Below are 13,017 nucleotides of genomic sequence, written 5' to 3'. Positions count from 1 at the left end.
CGGCTGCTCGAATGGTCCAGTGTGGCTCTTCTAGAGGATCGATGGCATTTCACTATGTGGTAATTTAGGGACAAAGTTCAGTGATCTCTCAGAGCAGCAGGTAATTTGCTTCCTTGATGCTAAAGGAGAAGGCACACACGCTTCTTTAAAATTCTGGCCAGGAAGGAACACACAGTATTTTCCAAGGAGGAGAACGGGCCACGTAGCCACACCTTGACTAGGAGGAAACGTGGCAGCTGCCTCTCAGGGACAACGTCACACTTGGAAGGAGATCATGAAATTTTGGTGGATAACCAGATATCTCTGCCACAAATATCCAGTAAGCATAGGCTAAGATGCTCTACCTCATAAATTATCAGGGAAATAGAAAGTCAAACCACAATACAACATAATTTTCTATTCACTAGCTTTGTAAAAATTAAGAAATTTGTTAATTCCAAGTGTTGTCGAAGAAGTAAAGTAATAGAAACTCTCATACTCAGGTGATGGAGATTTAATTAGTATAACTTTTTAAAAATTAATAGACTTTATTTCTTAGAGCAGTTTTAAGTTTACAGAAAAATGGAGGAGAAAATTTCCATATATTTCCCCCAACCCTTACCAAGTTTCCCCTATTATTAACATCTTGCATCCGTGTGGTACATTTGTTAAGATGGAACTATTATTAATATATTTGAGTAACTAAAGTCCATAGCTAGCATTAGCATTCACTCTTTGTACTGTATATTTTTTTTATTTTTGAAACAAATCCATAATGACATGCATCCATGGTTATAGTATCATACAGAACAGTTTCACTGCCCTAAAAATCCTCTTTGCTCTATTTATCCATCTCCCCCTCAAACCCTGAACCCCTGGTAACCAAAGCTTTTTGCCTTCTCTATAGTTGGCCTTTTCCAGAATGTGATACAGTTGAAATCATAGAGTATGTAGCCTTTCAAACTGGCTTCTTGGTACAACTATTTGAGAAGATTAAGCAGTGATGGTTAAGTTGAATGTACATGCCTATAATTCAGTCATTCTTCTTCTGGGTATATAATTTACAGAATCTCTTGCTCATACACAATAGGGAATGTACAAAAATGTTTGCAGCAACATTGTTCATAGGAGCATAATGCTGAAAATAAACAAAATAGCCGTAGAAAATAGCACAGATATGTGTACTATAGTCTCACGGTGAAACATTACACAATATGGGTCAATTTCACAAGGACACTATTAGACAATGAAAGCAAAACCTAGAAGAAAAAATATAGTATTATTCCACTTATATGCAGTTCTAGGAGTCAATATAGAAGTGTTGAAGCTTTAAAGAAAAATAAAAGAATATTGAAAATATTAAAGATACTGGGTACTTTCAAGAGAAGAAGATGCAACTGAGGAGGAGATAACTAGAGGCTTCAACAATATTGTTAGTTTTCCACTGATTAAGCCCAGAAATTGTTAAATGAGCATTTCTTTTAATGTTATTCTTTAAAGTGTGGTGATATGTCACATATATATGTGAACACATACGCATATATACACATATATACATGTATATTTAAACTGTGTATATATTGTATATGGTTTTTTGTTTATATGCTATTCCAATATTTTTTAAAGCTTAAAATTTCCAGTAAAGTGGGTAAAAATATTGCTCAAGCTTGAAAAACATTCAAGTGATTTAAAGGACTCAGAATTTGACCTCACACATGGGTAAGAAGTTATAAGCAAAAGTATGGTTTCATATACATATACACTGTGGAATGATTACCAAGATCAAGGTAATTAACACATCCATCACCTCACTTAGCGAACTTTTTCATGTGTGTGGTGATAATGTTTATGATTTACCCTCAGTAACTTTCATGTATGCAATATCGTGGTGTTAACTATAGTCACCATGCTACGTTAGATCTTCAGAACTTATTCTCCTTAAAACTAAAAATTTCAACCATCTGACGCACATCACACACTCCCCTCTACCTCCGGCCCCTGGCAACCACCATTCTATTTTCTGTTTCTATGAAATCACTTTTTTTCTAAGATTACACATGTGTGTGTTACCATACAGTATCTGTCTTTCTCTGGCTTATCAAATCATCACACTGTACACTTTCAATATATACAATTGTGTTTGTTAAAAAAAATAAATCACAGAAAAAGAGATGTTTCAATTAAAGCTTATAAGAAAAGGATAAAAAAGTAACAGGAAATTGCTTTTAAAATAAAAGTATAGTAATATTCAAAAAAGAAATTACAAATAAAATTAGATTTCTAATTAAGTTCACTCAAAAAATAAATTGTATGATACAAATTCTATTTACAAACCAAAAACAGACTCACAGACATAGAAAACAAACTATGGTTACCAAAGGGTAAGGGCAGGGAGGAATAAATTAGGGGTTGGGGTTTAACAGACACACATTACCATATATAAAATAGATAAGCAACAAGGGCTTACTGTATAGCACAGGGAACTATATTCATTTCTTATAATAACATATAATGGAAAAGAATCTGAAAAGAAAAAAATAAATATGTATGTATATGTAAAAGTGAAGCACTTCACCATACACCTGAAACTAACATTTTAGATCAACTACACTTCAATTAAAAATTTTAAGGAAATAAATTTTAAAGGTGTTACAGAATTAAACACAATATAAAATTGTGAAACAACCGGAAGAAATATTTTTGTTATTTTAAGAAGGGAAGAATGCTTTGCTACATAAAGTCTGTAAATTATCCCCACCCCACAAATAAAAGTGAAAAAAATGTTGTGACTCCATAAAAATTTTAATATTTGTAGGACAAGGGATACCATAAAAAAGGGGGGAAGGAAATGTAGTTACGCAGGATATTTGTAAAAACCTTCCCTTTGTATAATGAACAAAAGAAGTCAAACAGGAAAAAAACTATGTCCAGGTTGAAACAGACTGAAGGAAAAGTGCCAGAGCAAGATTCAGTAAGAAACAGCTAATCAGGGAGGGAAGGATGCTCGCGTTGCACATGTGGGATGGAACAGGTGTTCAGTTTAATTAACAGGGGAAACAATGCTTATCAGTATGAAAATGATCTTCTACCAAGTATATTTCCCAGAGCTCCCTTCATATCCCGATTTCTCAGACTGTAGATGAAAGGATTTAGCATGGGGGTGACCAGAGTGTACAATAGAGCCACAATCACATCCTTGTCATTGGAGCTATCGTCTGAGGGGAAAAAGTACAGTCCAATAATTGTTCCGTAGTACAGGGACACCACAGAGAGGTGGGAGCCACATGTGGACAAGGCTTTGCAGATTCCCTTGGTGGAGGGGACCCTAAGGATGGTGGCCCCGATGCGACCATAAGAGACCAAGATGCATAGCAATGGCAGGGTAATGACCAGCACTCCCACAGTGAGGATGAACAGCTCATTAACGGTGGTGTCTGAACTGGACAGCTTAAGTAAGGTGGAAAGGTCACAGAAGAAGTGGGGGAGAGCGTTGTCTCCACAGAAAGAGAGGCGGGCCAGGAGGAGGGTGTGCAAAATGGCACTGGCAGAGGATAGGACCCAGGACACAATCACTAGCAGGAAGCACAGGCTCTGACTCATGATCGTCATGTAGTGGAGGGGGTGACAGATGGCCACGTACCTGTCATAGGCCATTGAGGTGAGAAGGAAGCTGTCAAGGCACCCCAGCATTAAGAAAAAATACACCTGGGAAATGCACCCAGCATATGAGATGGAGTGGTTCTGTGTCTGCGTGTTCACGAGCATCTTTGGAGCTGTGACTGATGAAAAAGAGACGTCAGTGAGGGCCAAGTGGCTGAGGAAGAAGTACATGGGGGTGTGGAGGCGAGAGTCCAGCCTGATGAGCAGGATGATGAGCAGGTTCCCCAGCACCGTGGTCAGGTACACGCCCAGGGACAGGGCGAAGACCATGCCCCGCTGCTCTGGCCGGATGGGGAGCCCCAGGAGGAGGAACTCAGACACGCTGCTCTGGTTCTCCCTCCTCATGCTCCTCTCCTGTCTGCTGGGGATGAAGGGCAGAGGGAAATGTCAGAGACTTTAAAGTTGTGACTATGGCCACCACACTAGGGTTTCTTACTTTCCCGTGGAGAAAAAGAATAACTGCCTGCATTTCTTTCATCGCCTAGTGTTGCCAAAGCAAGTGACACACCATCAGTGCTCAGCAGGTTCCTTTCAGTGGAAACCAGAGCAAATTTCATTCTTCTTCTTTTTCTTAATCAACCATGTTCCTGGCACTAAGCTACTAGTTAAAAGATACAAGAATAAATAGGACATACAGGACCTCTTCCTTCAGGATACTGACCCTCTAGGGAACACCTGACTAAAGGCACGGACCTGAAGTCAGTTTCCTTGTGTTGTGATTCTGGCCGCACCACGTCTGGCTGTATGACTTGGGATGTTAAACCTCTCTTGGCCTCGTGTTATGTCTCTGTAATGCGAAGATCCCATATCACACATTCATGGAGTTAATCGGTGGATTCTAATTCAATGCACATTAATATCTAAGAACAGTGTCCTGCATAACAGAAATACAAAATTTTATCGATTATTTTTATGACAGAGTAAGTATCCAAATAAAAACTTACCCAAATAAAACCAGTATCAAATTCAGGAATTTAAGGAAACAGTATTGTCAGCACAAAAGACCAAGAAGCTGACCTAAAATTTGTGTTAACCTATTGTTAACTTATGGTGGGTTTCTGAGCTCATCCTATCACTGCGGTAAATTCCCTGGTGGAACCTGCCTTAATGCAAGTTTATCTTCTTGCCAAGAAGTAAACCTCACTTCATTGCCTGTATCTCCATCTATATCTGGTGGACATCCATCTCTATATCCAGGTTGGCTCAAATCTGGAGATTCAGAGGTAGGAAGACACCTGAGATCTGGGGTCTGAGAGCTGGGAGATACTGAAGGGTTGGAGGTGTCCATTAGAGTTCAGTTACCTGATTGACCATCACTATTTCCCACTATTGATCTTCATGCTGATAATAACTGACATTTAATTAATACTATGCCAAACAAAGATCTGAGTGTCAACATGTGTGACACTGGAAATGAGCATTTCATTTCTAAATTACATTACCAAAATAGAAGGGTGTCAAAAATATTGGGCTTCCGGGGGTCCTGCTTGAGTATTTAAATCACTGAAAAATGGGTGCCAAAGAGTTCCTTCCAAAGGAAACCTGTGTGAATTCTGGTCTCAGGCAAGTGGAGACTGTTACACACACACACACACACACACACACACATATTTGCCTTTTCAGTGTGAAGGAAGTCAAGATGTGGGTCTGTTACACAAAAGCACTCACACACTATCACAGACGCACACTTGCCAAATGGAAATTCACAGATTTCTCCAGCTTATATTCAAACTGAGTGAGTACAGTCAGGGTGTGAGTCAGCTTCACACGTATGTATGCAAAAGTCACAAACCAAATACACCCGCACGACACAGATACACACACACACAGGACTCTCAAGCATCCTCTACCACAGGCATTGCAGTCACAAGAAGTCACATATACTCGGATCACCAGCCATGCACAAAGTCTTCCACGCAGAACACAAGCAACATAAATGCAAGTAAAATCAGCACACACTGAGAGGAAACTCCCAGTTTCTCTGACCTACATATATCCTAGTGTGTTTGTCATTCAGTGTGTTTGTCAGTGACACATACACACATAAACTCACACAACACAACAAACATACAAAATACATATGACTTCTCTGATGGTCACACACACACACACACACACACAACTTTGGAGATTTCCAGGCCTCTTCCAAGCTATACCAGTGTCATGAATTCAGACCCCTTCTGCTTCATTCTGTTGCCTGAATCCTCACTTTCTGTCTGGAAGACTCAGGATCCAAAGAGAAAGGGCAGACCTGGGTAGCCCAAGGACCTTTACAGACTCGCATGTCTGTTCACCAGCTTCAAAACAATGGGCAAAGAGATTTCCTTTCGCCCATCAGAAAGAGACCCCAGAGAGAAACAGCCACAAATCCCAGACGAGAGAAGCAGTCAGCTGGGACTAATTGCCCAGCTTCCTCCTGGCCTCTCGGGAAAGAGTAGGTTTAGGGTCCAGATGGGCTGAGTTGCACCTGGCGTCACAGGAGAAAGTGGCCCTAATGTCGGTGATACCCTGGGCTTCTGGTCAAGTCTCCGGATGGGAAGCAGGGGGTCCCCATTGCTCACAGCCTCTGTATCATGAATTCAGCTTCTCTGTACAACAGGCAGTGTAAGGACCTCAGCAGGCTTCTGCGGGCTCCCACAACACCTACACAGGCTTTCATTAGAACACAAAGCCCTTAAAGTTTGTAGGTCTTCCCAACAGAACACAGGGCCCCTGAAAAATGTATAGGTCTCCCCACTCCTCTGTGAGGTTCTGGAGGGTAGGATCTGTGCCTTGTTCAGGAGCAGGGGGACTGAATCTATAAGCTCTGGAAAAAAAGACTCTGAGCATGCCTGAGCAATTTACCAAAGATCTCGGAGACTCGGGCTTCTCAAAGTGGACATAATACTTGTAGTCTTCATGTGAGTTCGAAGAATGGTTAAATGAGCACATAATGAAAGCTTAATAAATGTTCAGGTTTATGGTCAATGTCTTTATATCACTAGGGATTGGCTACAGCTCACAATGGATGCTTGATTGTTGTTGAATGAATTCATCTGTTCATTCATGCACTAATTCACTTAAATGATCATTAAGGCCCTCACAAAAGTAAACACTGATATATGCTCTGGAGACACAACAGTGCATAATATAAACAGAAAAACTTCTCATGGAATATATATCCATGTGGCAGGGGGTTGCAGGAAAAAATTGTTAATGCAAAATGAGTAGCAGGTAGATGGTGAATAGTGCTGATGTGTGATAAAAATCAGGCATGGAGCTGGAGAGAATTAAGAAGTTCCAAAAATACCCAGTGTCACAAGGTTCTTTTGCAAAGAAACCCAGACACCCCTCCAATCAAGCTGCTCCAGGTCTGTAAACTGGTTTACCCCTCTGTACACCTACTAGGATGGCTGAAATGAAAGGGACTGCTCCTATCAAGTGTTGCTGAAGATACAGAGGAATTGAAACTCTCAAACACAAACTAGGTATTTGTCCAGAGAAAAAGAATGTGTATATCTATATGTAGATGTATACAAGAATATTCACAGTAGCTTTATTTCATAGTCAAAAACTGGAAACAGCCCAGATGTCCATCAACAGGTGAATGGACAAAAAAGCTGTGGTACATCCTTTCATGCAATGGAATACTATTCAGCAATAAAAAGAATGATCTATTGATACACAGTACAACAGGAGTGAATCTCAATATGCTTATGCTGAGTTAGAGACAGTAGCAATAAATGTGTACACACTGTATGATTGCATTTCCATAAACTTCTAGAAGATGCAAAGCCCTTCATTTGACAGAAACAGATTAGTGGCTATATCTATAGGTATGTTTATGTATAACTGAATTGCTTTGCTGTAGACATGAAACTAACATTGTAAACTGGCTACACTTCAATAAAAAATAAGAATTAAAAAAAAAAGGAACAGTTTAGGGACAGAAGGGAGGAGCAAAAAGAGAGCAAGAGAGTGATGATTTCAATGGTTTGTGGCAAAGTTTACCTACATGTATACATGTGTTAAAACTGGTTAAATTCTATACTTTAGATATATGAAGTTTATTGTATGTCACTTATCCTCCAAAAATCTGGGTGTATTTAAAGAAACAATAACAAAATCAGGTGTGGCCATGGTATTCCTGTGTCGATCCTCTTCCAGTGGGTTCCCAAATTGCTCAGACTGAAAACCAGAAACTCTACTATAATGGATAATTTTACATGTCAACTGGGCTAGGCTGCAGTACTCAGATATTTGGTTAAATACTCTTCTAGATGTTTCTATGAAGACATGTTTTGGATGGAATTAACATTGCAGTCAGCAGACTCTGAGTAAGGCAGATTGTCCGCCACAATATAGGTGGGCCTCATTCATTCAATTGGTTGAGTGCCTTAACAAAAACATTACCTCCCCCAAAGAAGAGGCAATTCTGTCAGCAGACTGCCTTCAGCCTCAAACTGCAACTTTTCCACAGGTTTCCAGCCTGCCAGCCTACCCTGCAGATTTGGGGCATGCTAGCCTCCTTAATTATGTGAGCCAATTCCAATAAATGTCTCTCTGCAAACACACACACGCACACACACACACACACACACACACACACACACACACACACACACACAACCCTATTGATTCTGTTTCCCTGTGATTAATACACTTACAATGACCTGAAGTGACCTGGAAGTCCAGTCCTCTGATATCTCTAAACTTATCGCCTACCATCCCTCCTCTACTTGGCCTTCCCTGTCCAGCTACAGAGACCCAGTTAATGTCCCTGAAATAGGTCAGGCACCATCTCCCCTCAGAGTATTTCTAGGTGCTAATCTCCATGCTTGGAATGCTTTCCCCTAAATACCCCTGTGGCTGGCTTACAGGTCCTCACTAACGTCTTTGTTTGGATGTTACCTTTCCAATGAGCTCTTCCTGGACCATATCATTTTAAATTATGACCCCCCACACCCAGCACTCTTCCTCCTCCCCCTCCTTTTTTTTCAAGTTAACAGTTAAAGACTTTATTTTATTTTTTAACGTTATTTATTGAGTTATAGTCATTTTACAATGTTGCTTCAAATTCCAGCGTAGAGCATAATTTTTCAGTTATACATGAACATTCATATATGCATTGTCACATTTTTTTTCTGCTGTGAGCTACCACAAGATCTTGTATATATTTCCCTGTGCTATACAGTATAATCTTGTTTATCTATTCTACATATGCCTGTCAGTATCTACAAATTTTGAACTCCCAGTCTGTCCCTTCCCACCCCCTGCCCCCTTGGCAACCACAAGTTTGTATTCTATGTCTATGAGTCTGTTTCTGCTTTGTATTTATGTCTTTTTTTTTAGATTCCACATGTAAGCGATCTCATGTGGTATTTTTCTCTCTCCTTCTGGCTTACTTCACTTAGAATGACATTCTCCAGGAGCATCCATGTTGCTGCAAATGGTGTTATGTTGTCAATTTTTATGGCTGAATAGTATTCCATTGTATCCTCAAAAGAGTAGGAATAGACTTACCATATGACCCAGTAATCCCGCTCCTGGGCATATATACAGAAAGAACCCTACTTCAAAAAGACACCTGCACCCCAATGTTCATAGCAGCACTATTTACAATAGCCAAGACATGGAAACAGCCTAAATGTCCATCTTCCTCCCCCTTTTTAATGCTTCTTTTATTCATAGCAATTTTTACCTACAAACAAAACTTATCATTTATTTATTTCAGACACAAAAACCCATCTTCTGTAGAGCTTACACTCCAGAAAAGAAACAATGACAACTTAAGAAGTAAGTAAAGCTTATAGTGTGTTAGAAGGTTTAAAAACTGCTATGGAAAAAAGGAGCAGGACAAGTGGGATCAGGAGGGCTGGAATGTAAACTGTACAAAGGGAGTAATTTTTTTTTAACTTGCATTCCCAGAACGTAGAAAATTGCCCAGCACATAGTAGTCACACAGTAAATATTTTTGTGTGTGTGAATTATAAATTCATGCCTTTAGCTTTTTCATATGAGAAGTGAGATCTCTGTTTGGGAAAAATACAACACTCATTTTCCCAGACTAAAATTAATTAGACAGCCTTCGGCTGTTCTAAACCCAAAAATCCAGCTCAGAGGGAAAAATTATAGTCTTCCTAGGATGGGGAAATTTGGTAATGGGATTGACTGCTCTGTGCTCCCCTGCTGTCACAGACGCAATGAAATTAAAGTTTATTTAGGTTTTAGCAAACCATCAGAAGTACTTTATTAACTTCATACTGCATTGAGAAGGTAAGCATTCTGGACTTCACTAAAACTAAGCATGAGAAACTTAACTGAATATTTGTAGCTTTAGAAAACCCTAGGCAAGGAAGAGGCAATAAGGAGCTGGTTTCTATCTAATTTATTTCAACAGATAGGAATTGTGAGTGATAATTAAAGGCTATGTTATCTATTGCTAAGGAGGGTTTTTTTTTAATCTAGCAAAACAATATTCCACAAAACTTCAACTGGCCCTAGTTGAGATTCCAAATGTTCATATCATTATAGAGAAGTGAAATGCCATAACACATTTGAGAATTCTGACCATCTGCCATCTGGGGAACCGAAACTTAGGATGTGAGAAGGTACAGCTTGATCCAAAATACTTCCTATTTCATAACTCTGACCTTAGCCTAAAACAAAACTGTTTTTATCATTGAAAAGGAAGCATAAAATGCCAGAGTCACATTTTCCTTTTGGGAGAGGTGGTTGGTATGTGTGGTCGTCTTAGCAAGTCTTTCTCTCTTCAGGAAGATAAGACAATAGGGCAACACATTCAGAACGATCGGTCACACACCTGACTAGTAAGCAGCTGGGTGCTTCGAAGACTACAGGTTGACTGTGTGTTGTGGGCAATGCCATATCGAGGGTTATGAAAGAATAAATGGACAACAGATATGACTAAAGTGGAAGGGATTGGCCCAATAACATAATGACCATTTCAAGGGCAGTTGCTAGAGGCAGGGGTGGGCACCTTTCCAGAAGGCATTTCTGACAAGGTCAGTAGGTGAAATAAGAACATGATCAGATGATTCTCACCTGGCAAAAAGCTTGTTGTTTCTGAAAAGAATCCCCAGAGCCAGTTTCATGTCTCTGTTCCTTAGGCTATAGATGAAGGGGTTCAGCAGGGGGGTGACCACTGTATACATCAGCGAGGCAATCATGTCTTTGTCATTGGAGTCGCCTGATGAGGAAAAGTACAGTGCCACAACTGTTCCATAGAATAGACACACTACAGAGAGGTGGGAGCCACAGGTGGACAAGGCTTTGAAGATCCTCTTAACAGTGGGGACCCTCAGGGTGGAGACGACAATGCAGCCATAAGAGACCAGGATGCCACTGAATGGAAACATGACAACCGCAGCCCCCGTGGTGAATATGACCAGCTCATTGAGAGAGGTGTCTGAGCAGGACAGCTTGATTAGGATGGGGAGGCTACAGAAAAAGTGAGGAATGATGTTGTCAGCACAGAAGGACACCTGGGCCAGCAGGAGGGTGTGCAGGAGGGCACTGCCACAGGAGAGAATCCAGGAGCCTGCCACCAGCAGCACACACAGCCCCTCCCTCATGATGGTGGTGTAGTGGAGGGCGTGACAGATGGCCACGTACCTGTCATAAGCCATCACTGCAAGGAGGAGACTATCAACACAACCGAAAAATAGGTAAAAATATATCTGTGAGATACACCCTGGATAGGAGATGGATAGGTGCTGAGTCTGCATGTTCATGAGCATCTTTGGGACGATGACAGATGAAAAGGAGACGTCGGTGAGGGCCAAGTGGCTGAGGAGGAAGTACATGGGGGTGTGGAGGCGAGAGTCCAGCCTGATGAGCAGGATGATGAGCAGGTTCCCCAGCACCGTGGTCAGGTACACGCCCAGGGACAGGGCGAAGACCACGCCCCGCTGCTCTGGCCGGATGGGGAGCCCCAGGAGGAGGAACTCGGACACGCTGCTCTGGTTCTCCCTCCTCATGCTCTTCTTGTTTTTGCTGGAGGTGAAGAGAAATGGGAAGTATCAGGAACTTAGAAGTACTGAGCATAGCAATTACCATAAGGTCACATACTTTCTCCAAGTGGCTGTGTCAGTGAACAGACAAATATCACATTGCACTCACACACTGGTGCCTCGCCCAGACTGGCGAGAACAGTGTGCAGTGTGATCTGTCCGAACACTGACACTGTCACTTGCAGAAAGTATATGACATCAATCAGACTCTTCCATGGAAATCAGGAACAATGCATTCTTTATTTTAACACTTATGGAGACACTATTATGGGCATAAGGGAGAGAGTGACTATTAAGACACAAGTCCCTTCCTTTGGGGAACCCACATCTAGTGAAGGACCTCAGAGTACTGACTAACAGCACAGCTTTGCAGCCAGACTGCTTCTGTGCTGTGTTTGATTCTTGTTGATCCCAGTTTCTCTCTCTCTCTTTCTCTTTCTCTTTCTCTCTCTCTCTCTCTCTCTCTCTCTCACACACACACACACACACACACATACACAAACACCCACCCAACTTATAGCATTATTGGGACAATTAAATAAAAGTACTGCATACAAAATAAGTGATCAACACATAAGCTCACTTCTCACCATCAGAATGACTGTTACAAGAGAAGGAAGGAAGGGAGGAAAGACATTATGGCAATTGCTCAAAAACTTTAATATAAAATTACCATATATCCATATCCAGAAATTCTGGATCCAAAAGTATTAAAAGTAGGGACCAAACAGATATTTGTGCACTCATGTTTAAAGGCAGCAGTATTCACAACAGCAGAAAGATAGAAACAACTTATGTCCATTAACAAATGACTGGATAAACAACATGCGGTCTATGCATACCATGGAATATTATTCAGCCTTAAAAAGGAAGGAAATCCTGACACAAGCTGTGACATGGATGAACCTTGAAAACATTATGCAAAGTGAATTAAGCCAGTCACAAAAGTGTAAATAGTGTATGATTCCACTTATATGAGATTCCTAAAATAGTCAAGTTCATAGAGATAAAAGGTAGAATGGTGGTTGCCAGGGGCTGGGGGTGGGGGAGGAAAACAGTGAGTCATTGTTCAATGGGTAGCGAGTTTCAGTTTGGGAAGACAAAAAAAGTTCCGAATGGTGGCGACAGTTGGACAGTAATGTGAATGCACTTAATGCCACAAAACTGTACTCTTAAAAAATCATTGAAATGGTGGATTTTATGTTACATATATTTTAGCACAATAAACAATTTTAATTTGGAAATTATATCAACCAAAGTTAATAAATCAATAAACACAACAGTCAGAAGGAAAGTGACCCCCTCAAAATAAATCGTCATTATTTGGGAGCAGGAGTGACCAAGATCAGTAAAGATAATAAAGATA

At 40.6% G+C, this 13,017-nt stretch overlaps 1 protein-coding gene across 1 annotated transcript; it reads right to left on the bottom strand.

The window, feature by feature from the left end:
* Positions 1-3,045: 3,045 nt before the first annotated feature.
* Positions 3,046-11,618, bottom strand: LOC105105947 (olfactory receptor 1J21-like). Its single transcript, XM_064490874.1, has 2 exons — positions 11,122-11,618; positions 3,046-3,985 (listed from the first exon to the last, which is right to left on the bottom strand). Exons 1-2 carry the CDS (start codon positions 11,616-11,618, stop codon positions 3,046-3,048), a joined length of 1,437 nt encoding a protein of 478 aa, XP_064346944.1.
* Positions 11,619-13,017: the final 1,399 nt, after the last annotated feature.

Source organism: Camelus dromedarius, chromosome 10 (genome assembly GCF_036321535.1).
Source record: "Camelus dromedarius isolate mCamDro1 chromosome 10, mCamDro1.pat, whole genome shotgun sequence".
Classification (NCBI taxonomy): Eukaryota; Metazoa; Chordata; class Mammalia; order Artiodactyla; family Camelidae; genus Camelus; species Camelus dromedarius.
This window is presented reverse-complemented; position numbering and strand designations above follow the sequence as displayed.